The sequence below is a fragment of the Aotus nancymaae genome, unplaced genomic scaffold (genome assembly GCF_030222135.1).
Source record: "Aotus nancymaae isolate 86718 unplaced genomic scaffold, 86718_ANA_hifiasm-v0.15.2.pri h1tg000007l, whole genome shotgun sequence".
Lineage (NCBI taxonomy): Eukaryota > Metazoa > Chordata > Mammalia > Primates > Aotidae > Aotus > Aotus nancymaae.
In genome coordinates, this window is record NW_026988418.1 from 65,861,722 (window position 1) to 65,872,929 (window position 11,208).

Sequence of the window (11,208 nt, forward strand, 5' to 3'; positions counted from 1 at the left end):
AAAAAAAAAAAAAAAAAAAGAAAAGATTTGCCAACTATCCCTGAATTGAGAGCTGCTGCTGATGCTGAGGTTTCTGTGTGGGTCCCCACCCTACTGCAGGCTGCATCAGTCCCCGCCCTGTGCCTGAGCTGCCTGCAGTGCACGGCCTTGGGACCCTAGCTAGTCCTACACCCACCAGGTCAGACCCATAAGCTGCTTTTCCTCAATAAAGCTCTCTCTAGCCGGGCATGGTGGCTTGTCCCTGTAATCCCAGCACTTTGGGAGGCCAAGATGGGCGTATCACGAAGTCAGGAGTTCGAGACCAGCCTGACCAACATGATGAAACCCCATCTCTACTAAAAATGAAAAAATTAGCTGGGTGTGGTGGCACGTGCCTGTAATCCCAGCTACTCAGGAGGCTGAGGCAAGGTCACTTGAACCCCAGAGGTGGAGATTGCAGTGAGCCGAAATGGCACCACTGTACTCCAGCCTGGGCGACAGCGAGACTCCATCTCAGAAAAAGAAGCCCTCTGCATGTTGGTTTTCCTAAGTGAATCTCCTTCAGAGGTGTCACAGGCCTTCCTGAGCTACTTTCTAACAACCCAGGACTGGAATGTTAAGCATCCACTGCCCCACATAACCCTTCATTGCTAGTCACTTACTGTCTTCCAGCTGCTCTGAAAGGTACTTTATTTGCTGACTCTTGCAGTGATTTTGGCTACTACCGTCCAGAAAATGACTCCAAGTGTGTGGAGCAGCCGGAACTGAAGGGCCACGACCTGGAGTTTTGTCTGTACGGAAGAGAAGAACACCTAACAACAAATGGGTGAGGTGGCCTTTTCTCCCTTGTCATGACAGATGAGGTGTCCTTGTTCAGAATGAAAACTGCTTCTCTCCACACTGAGATCCAAGCCCTACTTCAGAGCACTCTTTTTGGAGGGGTTGTGGGGGGCAGCAGGATGTGAAGGCCTCCCTCAAGGGACAGCTACAAGAGGTGAGCCACAGGTGCTTGGTGTCAGAGGACTCAGCCCCACCAACACCACGAGGCAGAGGGCGGGAGAACAAGCTCGGCCAGATCCTGCACCCCTGCCTTCTGCTCACAACCCCCAGGCAGGGAGGAGAGGCAAGGGGCCTACAGGCAGCACGACAGAAGCGTCCCATCCGCCATGAATGTCCATTGCTCATCTGGCACAGTTTAGGCACAGGCAGGGAGAGCTCTGTCTGATAGGACTTTCTTTGGTGATGAAAGTGTTCTATAATTTGCTGTGTCCAATGTGGTAGTCACTAGCCACACATGGCCGTGGACACTATTATAACCGAGGAAATGAAATTTTCATTTTAATCAATTTTAGTTTCAGTAGCCACCATATTGGACATGCTGCCCTAAAGGGTCCTCATTACCTCCCTCCCCTGATAGCTTCTCCCCTCCCATTTTGTACCACTTGTTAACGAGCTTTTTTGGGGTCACATTTGTTTGGCACAGCCTCTTAGGTAGAAAGAACAGGCATGTTCCTGGCAGCAGGGGACAGAGATGCTTAGTTTGCTCAAGGCCTGAAACTACACAAAATATCCCCCAAAACATCCCTGTGGACATCCCCCAGGCCTGAAAGATGACATATGGATGGGAAGTTTTTTGGCAACTTTTCAAGTCATGTTTCCAAGAAATAGGCAGGGACCCAGGAATACATCCTTATCTTATGTTATCAAATCTTCTCTGCCTGGTAGGTACCGGAAAATTCCAGGGGACAAATGCCAGGGTGGGGTAAATCCAGTTCGAGAAGTAAAAGACTTGAAAAAGAAATGCACAAGCAACTTTTTGAGTCCAGAAAAGCAGGTATGTTAAAGTAGGTCTAGTTTTCAGGTACAAATAGGATTTTGTGTTCTGCCAAGAAAAATCAAAGTTAAAGCATTGGGAGTTTTGTTAATGATACAAAGTGGTCAGGCTTCCCTATACATAGGTGGCTGTTAGCATGAAGGATGGGTCATGTAACCCGGTGATAAGCTCACCCTACTGAAAGCTCTTTTCTTATTGAGGGTGGGGGGATGAAATTCTGTAAAGTTGTAAAATTCTTAAAATCATACAGTTGTGGAAAATTCTGAGACTGAGAGTCATTTAGAAAAGCCCAAAAAGGAAATTTCTGAGGCCAAGAATCATTTAGAAAAGCCCAAAAAGGTTGTCTGTGGGCCAGGCGCAGTGGCTCACACCTGTAATACCAGCACTTTGGGAGTCTGAGGTGGGCAGATCACTGAGGTCAGGAGTTCGAGACCAGCCTGGCCAACAGAGTAAACCCTGTCTCTACTAAAAATACAAAAATTAAAATTAAAAAAATTAGTTGGCTGTAGTGGTGCACACCTGTAGTCCCAGTCACTTGAGAGGCTGAAGCAGGAGAATCATGTGAACCCAAGAGGTGGGAGTTGCAGTGAGTCAAGATCCCACCGCTGCACTCCAGCCTGGGCCACAGAGCAAGATTCCATATCCAAAAAAAAGACCGAAGGGCCATGACCTGGAGGTGTGCGTGTGTGGAAGAGAAGAGCACTGGGCAATAGGTAGGGTGATCTTTGACCAAGTCATGTTAAGTATCTTCAAAGTGAAAAATTGAGCTATGGTGATGGGCTGGTTTTGATTAAGAACAAGTTACCTGTCAGGCGCAGTGGCTCACACCTGTATAGTCCCAGCACTTTGGGAGGCTGAGGTGGGCAGATCAGTTGAGGCCAGTAGTTTGAGACCAGCCTGGGCAACATGGAGAAACCCCATCTTTAAAAAAAAAAAAAAAAGTAGCTGGACATGGTGGTGCGTGCCTGTAGTACCAGCTACTCAGGACGCTGAGGCAAGAGAGTCACCTGAGCCTGGGAGGTCAAGGCTGCAGTGGGTCGTGATCTTACCACTGCACTCCAGCCTAGGTGACAGACTGAGATCCTGTCTCAATTAAAAAAAAAAAAAAAGTTATGAGACTGCATCCAAATCCAACTACCTGTGGATTTGGAGATGTGTAAAGAAGAAACCTCTTGATAAGGAAGCACTAGGCCAGCAGCGTGACTTCAGATGCTAAACAGCAGGCCCGTTTCCTAATCCATAATAGGAGAGGTCAAGCTAGACAACCTGCAGTCCCTCCTCTCTGCCATCCTAAGGGATAAGGGACTGACAAGGGGTGGGATTAAGGAGATGGTGGGAGAGGAGTGTGTGGGTGTGTGTATTTGTAAGGGGGCGAGTTCCTCCTTCTGTGCACCCCTGTCTTGGACTCCTGGTGGCTGTCCTCAGAGTGTTTGTGTGTGGGATTGCACAGGACTTCCACCCACAGGGACACAGCTTGTTTCAGAATCCAGCTCAGCCTCCAGTGGGATACATTGAAAACACATATTCCAGCAGGTAGGTCACATGCAAACAACGATATGACAAGGCTTATTTATAATAACATATCAAAAATTAAGTAAAAAAAAAAATCTTGGTGTCATATAATGGCCTGCCTGGTATAGCATTGACACAGCTTCTTCCCAGATAATGGCCCTGTTCTAGAGTCATTCAGCCCACTGTTATAGTAGTCTCCCTTCTGCTCCACCCTTAAGCCCCAAGACTTGTGAACAGTGGTAGTGCAGAGGAGTCATACCTGATCTAGGCAGTTGCCAAGGCTTCCAGTGTAACGTTGACATTTAAGCCACCAAATTTGAAGGCTCAAGGCAGGTGGAATTCAGAAGACTCTATGCCAGCTATAATATTCTTCTGGTAACACTGAGATGGTTCATCTTGGGGGGTTGGAAAAGAGCCGTCATTAAGTACATCAGGACTACAGATCATTCATAAAGAGATGAGGGGAATGAGTGGCTGCTTTGACCTCAGTCCTAGGATATGCATGCCTAAAAGCTTTTGTGTTTGTGTTTTAATTTCTCAAGAATTCCAAGTCAAATTCTGTTCCAATTATCCTGGCCATCGTGGGATTGATGCTGGTCACAGTTGTAGCAGGAGTGCTCATTGTGAAGAAATATGTCTGTGGGGGAAGGTAAGGAACACGGAAGTCAATCCAAGGTACTGAGTTCAAGCCAGAAAGCCAGTCTAGAGCATATGGCTGAGTCTACTCTTGGCAAAAACTAGGTACTTGCAAATACTGTTTCTGAAAAATCAGGCCCAAATCTTCTCATGTCTTACATTTTCATATGTCAACCATGGACTGTGCTTTCTGTGTCTGTGATGCATTCCTGAGTGTATAAAACTGAGAAAGTCCACAGTCCTGTAAGAAACACCCCTGTGGGGCACACAAGTGTTAAGGAGGTTTCTGTTCACAGGTTCCTGGTGCATCGATACTCTGTGCTGCAGCAGCATGCAGAGGCCAATGGCGTGGATGGTGTGGATGCTTTGGACACAGCCTCCCACACTAATAAAAGTGGTTATCATGATGACTCAGATGAGGTGAGGCTATTTCTTCTTGAATGGTAGTCCCCCCGCTGACACGTGAAAAAAAATCTGTCTTCTATTCATGATCAAGATATGCCAGGGCCAAGGCAATTTAATAACCCTAAGATTTGGCAAGCCCAGAAACTAGGTGATTGCTTTTGAAGTAAGAGTGTTGTGGTCTGTTGGTAATATAGTGCATGTCTTTTTCAGGACCTCTTGGAATAGCTCTTCAGAGGAGCTGGACCCAGCATGGATGGTGGAATCACAGTACCTCTTACACTCCCTGTGGCTCCAACTTCGGGGAAATAAATTTCCCATTGCGAGGGACCCAGCTCTGTTTCTGCTGCTTCCATCAAAGCCAAAAGGACCTCCATTAAAGAAATGCAGGGTGGGGGTGGGGAACCCTGAGCACTTTTTTACAATTGGCTCTGAGAATGGGGGGACATTTTAAATTCTTTAACTTCTTATTTCCTGTCCTGTGTCTTTGCAAAGTATGGACTTTTGTATTGTTTTTTAAGGGAAATGAAATGGAATTCGAAGGGACCTTTTCAGTTACCCCACTTCTGTGTGTTCTGCATGGCGCCTGCCCCAGGGCATCTGCCAACTCCAGCATCAGCTCTCACAATGTACTTGGTACCATCCCTGGGCTCTGCTGGTGACACGAAGCAGCTGTAGAGCTGAAAACAGAGGCTGCAGAGGCTGGCACAGCCTGGCCGGCTTTTAACATCTGGGGACAGCCCTACTCCAAGAACACTGCACACCAGCTCTCACACAGCTCCCACTTCCTTTTTTTTTTTTTTCTGGAGACCACAGACCACAGTGATTTTTCTTTTCCCCTTTTCAATTAGGCAATACTCTTGTTAATTGCCCTTTGGCAAGTAACTTAACCATGTGATTCCCACATAGTAAATCAGGAAAACTTACAGGGCAATATTTTTAACTTGGGGCCGGAAGAAGGGAACAGCAGAGAAGTGACTAGATTTAGCACCTATTAAAAGAGAAACTCTTGTTTCTTCTGAGATCTTTCAAGCTGTGCTTTGTGTGCGTGCCAGTGGACTTACCCAAGGACAGGGTACAGACTGGGCTGAAAGTCTGCCCAGGCCAAATGATCTCTTCCCTAGAGTTGATTGTCGGGTGCGCACTGTGGCCCCCTGAAGATGGAACCTCACAGTCTTCCGTGTTCCCTTTTCACCTGTCGTGTGGCTCATTGCTGAATCATGACAATGGCTGCATATCTGCTGCTTCTTAGGTTGCTGTTGTACATGGAACCAGGACTAGAGATGTTTTCGGATTTATAGACTTAAAAAATTAGAATTTTATTACCAGGCTCTCCTCCTCACCCCTTTTTTCTGGCTTTACCAAGTAATTTGTTGGCATGAAAATTTTGGAGGAACCAGTTGAAAACACACTTCCAGTCTAGGTGATGCTTTGTGTGATACATTAAGTTCTTATTTTGAATTGAAAGAAGTTTTCCATTTGATATTTCTCTAAAACAAATTATAGAATGTGGTTGGGTGAATTTTGGAGTGGCCATATACTAATGGAAAGTTGCAATAATTAGCTTTAATACAGCTTGAATATTTGCTATATAGGAATATAATATGGAAAGTTTTTGGTCTTAATGTAGCTACTGTGCTGGTCATAGTTTCTCCCAGTGATTACGATTGGGACATTCTTTGGTAGATACCATTTGCTGCTAGTTTATTTTGTAGCTAGAAAGTCAGTTTTTTTAAAAAAGTGCCAAATTAACTTTTGTCAGAATGTGAGCAGATGGTTAAGTTCTCTCTTCCCCAGAATGGATTAACAGATGCGTGGAAAGTAGGGGAGAGAGTGGATGGAGAATTTTAGAGATGTTGAAACTGCAGTAGAATTAAATGAGTCAGGAGCTTCACTTAGAAAACAAAGTTAAAGCAGATTTTGTGGAGATAATTAATACCGTTAGAGCTGGAGTACAGTGGTCGTTTTGCTCATTCATTTTGCATGGTTTTAAATTAAAAATAATTCCAAAGATACACCAGCTCACAAATGACAAAGCATCAGCCTCTGTCCCACCCTCCCTCCTGCCTAAAGTAAATTTGGTGCCCAGAAAAGAACTATTTACACTACTCACCTTTCTCCCAGCATGTACTCAACTGTGAGTAGATGTAGGAAACTTAATATTCTTCTCTAACCATATAAAATTTGGGCTCTTTGCTTATAATGATATCTGGGATTTCTGTGGAACTTGGCAAATTTTCATAGCACCTTCACTCACATGATGTCATTTGAACCTCACAATGTTCTTGGGTTGGAGTCAGTTGTTCGGGGTCGCCGCGTGTGTGTGATAAGCAGTGCTGGCTGGCTATCTTCAGAACTCTTGGAAACCTTTAAAAGCATGCGAGTGCTGACCTCTTTGAGCAGGGCTGCCTTCTTGTTGATGACTTGCTGTTCTTTAGGAAGGGATCAGTGGCATTTCTTTCTGAGCAGTATTTAGCACCCTTTTGCCACCTTGGTGAACAGAAGATTCTATTTTCCTGTCTTTCATGGCTGAAACAAAAGTAATGGGAATTTTGAATATGTTTTTAGAAACCGCCCCTCCCCTCATTAAGAGTCACTGCTCAAGAGTGCAGGAGTGGACTGTCCACTGATGGGTCTCCCTCCTCATCCTGGTTTCCACTCTGGACTGGCTAGCTCCGTTGGTTTGAAGACAGACAGACAGCCTGGCACATTCTCATTATTGACTAGTTAGCTTTCTTTATCAACCTGCTCACTCACAAATGTATGCCCTCAGCCGGAGAGTAAGACAGCCCAAATCCGTTACAGCTTCTAAAAATATAGAGTTCTAATCTGTCCTACTCATGTTAGGAACATTATCTTTGAAGGTAAAACATAGTATATCATTGTGTAAACCCCCAGGCTTGATGTAGCAGAAGAGATCGTTTCTGGAGGCTTCAGCAATGGAATTTAGCATTATAAGAGAGATTGGACAGTGTCTCACACCTGTAATCCCAGCACTTTGGGAGGCCGAGGCAGGTGGATCACCTGAGGTCAGGAGTTCAAGACCAGCCTGGCCAACACAGTGAAACCCCATCTATACTAAAAATGCAAAAGTTAGCTGGATGTGTTAGTGGACACCTGTAATCCCAGCTACTCAGGAGGCTGAGGCAGGAGAATCACTCAAACCAAGTAGATGTTGCAGTGAGCCGAGATCGCACCACTGCACTCCAGCCTGGGCAACAGAGTGAAACTCTGTCTCAGGGAAAAAACAACAAAACAAAACGAGAGATTGGACATACCAGTCCAAAGTGATCTGAGTTCTTAAATCCAGGTGAGGAATTCACTCTTCTTTTTGCTCTGGACCTAAGGGGGCATTGAGCTTTAGTGAGACTGGAGACCAGGCTGGTCTCTCCTGTAGGCTATTAATTCAGTGGGAACCTATTTCGAAGAAGAAAAGCCTTCAGAGAGTTGCGACAGTTCTGGGGTTAGGCTCAGAAGAGTGCATAGATCAGGGGTAACTGGAACTTAGAATCTACGTCTGCCTTTGAATGGACTTCTCACTTCCTCTCATGCCCAAGCTGGCCTTTCATCTGTGAGAGGCTGGTAATATGCTGGCCACCTCCGGCTCCTGCATCAAGTCTGTAAACCAGAGCTAGTTCTCTCATGGCCTTTGTCACAATACAGGATAAGGAGAGGAGCCCAGGGCCATCCACACCCACCCCAGGTAACAGGGCTGGCCTGGTGTTTAGTCATTACTTAGTTTCCAGGCCAACCGTCCAGGTAGAGGTTCCCTGTTTCCTTTTAGCAGCACTCTCAGGAGCCCCACACCTGTCCACAATGACCTAGAGCGCATTCTGCTCACTGTCAGTGTAGCCCCTCGCCCCCATATGCGTCCAGGATACTTGGAACTGCTAAAACGGGAAGGGATTCGTCTTTCAACTTTGCTGCCATCTTCCCTGAATCAGGAAAATGAACATGGGCTTAAACGTCCTTTGAACAAAACCAAAGTTTTAAGATTTGCTGTGTGATGAAGTGAAGGGAGGGCCAGAGTCAGCAGGTGCCAGACTTTCTGTTCCATCTGCCACGGGTTTGTCCAGCTCAGGTAGCAGCTCTAGGAGCACCATCCTGCCCTAGCAGAGCCCAGGCCTTGCCCTCATGAAGCATCATTGAAATAGCAGGAGCATGTTGATTTCTGGGTTATGTTGCATTATAATAACAATAAGAGTCAGAACATTAATTTGAAACAACTTGCAGTATGCATTTCTTCACACCAGTACATTCTTAAGTGTACTTGTTTATAAGGAATAACATAAACTAATCTGTACCTTTATATATATATGTGTGTGTACATATATACATGTATAAACTGTATAGTGTACATGGTAATGATTTATTGCTATGCCCCAGATCCTTAATGTAGTTCTCATCCTCCGCATGCCCTCAGCCACAAGCGGGTGACTGACTGTTCCTTGATGATTTGGCCCACCTCCTGTGTTTGGACCTCTAGGGAGGAGAGTTTTAGTCATACTCTCCTTATCCTCGTGCACAGAAATGCTCAGGGTCCCCATGTGCCTGTTGTTCAACCCTCTCTCCTCTCTCATTCCCTTTCTGAGCATGTGGTCCTTCCCCAAGCTGTGGGACAGCTGCCTTCCTATGAAAGTGTAAAGCAGTATTAAGATCATTACTGCATGTGCCCTAAAATCCCAAGTTTTCTATTCCCTTGGGACAGAAAATTGCATGTGAGGTGGGATAATCGAGTTTCAGTGACCCACATCAGTTACACATTAAAGCCAGACCCCATAATTCCACAAAATGGAAATAAAACTCAAATTTCTTTAGCATTGTGTAAATAAATCCAAATGTGTTTAACTTTGTACTGGTAATTTTCTGTATATTTGCAATATTTGGGTTAAAAATAAAACAGACTGGACTTTGTTATCTGACCTACTGAAATGACTAAGCTACAGTTTGTTAATATGATACTTTTTCCAGTTTTCCAGTTTTCCAGCTTCAGAGTCAGACTTCAGCAACCAGAGAATAGGCCAGTTAAAGAGCCAGGACTGTACATTTATAGCATGAACTGTATTGGGTCATCTATGAGGAGAATAGCTCACATTTTTGTGAGCCATTTTCCCCATAAATTACCTAATTTTATTCTTCGTTTTCTTGCTTTTTGTACTCATGCACATCTTCCTCCTCTGCATGTGTGTAGAGCTTTCTTGTTCTTCCTCCTAGGAAGTCTAGGTACCCATCCCACATACCTTCACAGGTTTCAGTTGCTATACTGTTCCTTCTGGACACAGCAACAGACACTTACTCCTTGAATTCTGTGTTCTTTTGAGCAGGTTTGACACCTGGCAGCACTGAGAAGTTCAGCCTTGTAATTTCCCATCTGCCCCTCTTACATTTGTCTTGCTGCTCTTACGGGCCCTATCTCCTCCATTTCATTTAAGGACCTTCGGAGAATTGCAGGCTTCCTCTCTTGCAAAGCGTTAAAGAGAGGTTCCTGCCTACCTGTCTGGAGCCTTTAGCCATCCTACCCTGCCAGCCTGGGGCAGTATTCCATGTAACACTCTGGCATCTTGGTCTGAAGATGACAGGGCAGAGTCCTTGTTCTTGAGGCCACCATCTGATGGGAGAGTTCCTACCCAGGACATTATCTAAGGTTGTTGTTTTATTTGAAGGAACTCTTATTTAACATGGTATTCTAAGATTTCCTGTGCCAGAATCACTGGGTTGGTTTTTTAAAATGCAGATTTCTGAATTCCACCCCAGACCTATTGAAGTAGGCTTTCTGAAATGCAAACCTTAGGAATCTGCATCTTAAAGTTGATTCTTTACACCTTCGTTTCAACAAAGGGCTAAGACAGCCTGAGCCAATTTTCTCACCAAAAGATGGGTTACGTGTTGTGTAAAAGGGCGTGTATTTGGGGTCTCCTGGCCAGGGGACTGTCCACACTTACGGGGCCTTGGCTGAGGTCAAGCAAGAGAAATAGTTCAGAAAGACCTTCAAACCAGTTCTGATATGGCAAAAACCCAGTCTTCCGCCAATCAAACCAGCCCCATAGGCCATCCAAGACCCCATTAAACAGATTCTCCTGAACCTCAGCCTCTATACCAGCTACAAAGAGGCTGACCTGTGACCCCAAGATAACACAGGCTCCTGGGATCTTATCAATTACCCCAAAATTCAGGGCAAAAGTAAGAAGCCCATTGCATCAATTGCACCCGTTTTTTCTTCCGATAAAAATACAGGGGTGGAAAGGGGGCTATGGAAGCCCTGCACTTTCTACTCAACTTTAATGTGACTCTTAAAACTGCTCTAAAATTAAAGCATTTTAAAATGCATACTTCTTATCTGGAGATAAGGTAAGGAGTATGATAGGAAAGCAGCGGTGTCGGCGGCATGTACAACACGTGTAGAAAGATGGTTTGCTAAGCCTGGAAATCATGTAGGACCTGTAGTATGTGACTAGCACCTGCTGTGAGCTGGCCGCTTTCCTATACTTTTTATTTCATCCTCAACACAAAGTATGATGGCATCATCATCCCTTGTTTCATAGACTGGGACCTGGGACTCTGAGTCGGAGATTTGCCCAGAGTCCCAGCTGGTGAGTGAGTGGTACAGCCAGAAGTCACACGCAGGTCCTCTGAGCTCGCCTCCCTCCCACACTGCTGCCTCTCCTTTTACTTGTACTTCATCTCATAGGCAAGGCAGCCATTGACAGCTCTCAAAGGGAGAAGTGCAGGCCTGACCTAAAAATAGCTTACATTTATCAAGCACTTAGTCGGCTACACTCTGCTAAGCACTTTACAGAGATTACCTCTTTAATCCTCACAACGACCCTATGGTTATAATTATCTCC

At 45.3% G+C, this 11,208-nt stretch overlaps 1 protein-coding gene across 3 annotated transcripts in view; it reads left to right on the forward strand.

The window, feature by feature from the left end:
* Positions 1-9,285, forward strand: part of SORT1 (sortilin 1) — an 86,945-nt gene extending 77,660 nt beyond the window's left edge. For all 3 annotated transcript variants that reach the window (XM_064372733.1, XM_021671940.2, XM_064372732.1), the window contains exons 16-20: positions 689-805; positions 1,705-1,813; positions 3,868-3,974; positions 4,258-4,381; positions 4,577-9,285. In XM_064372733.1, coding sequence (XP_064228803.1) covers positions 689-805; positions 1,705-1,813; positions 3,868-3,974; positions 4,258-4,381; positions 4,577-4,591 — 472 coding nt within the window. In that variant the 3' untranslated portion in view covers positions 4,592-9,285. The remainder of the gene's footprint in view (positions 1-688; positions 806-1,704; positions 1,814-3,867; positions 3,975-4,257; positions 4,382-4,576) is intronic.
* The last annotated feature ends 1,923 nt before the right edge of the window (positions 9,286-11,208 follow it).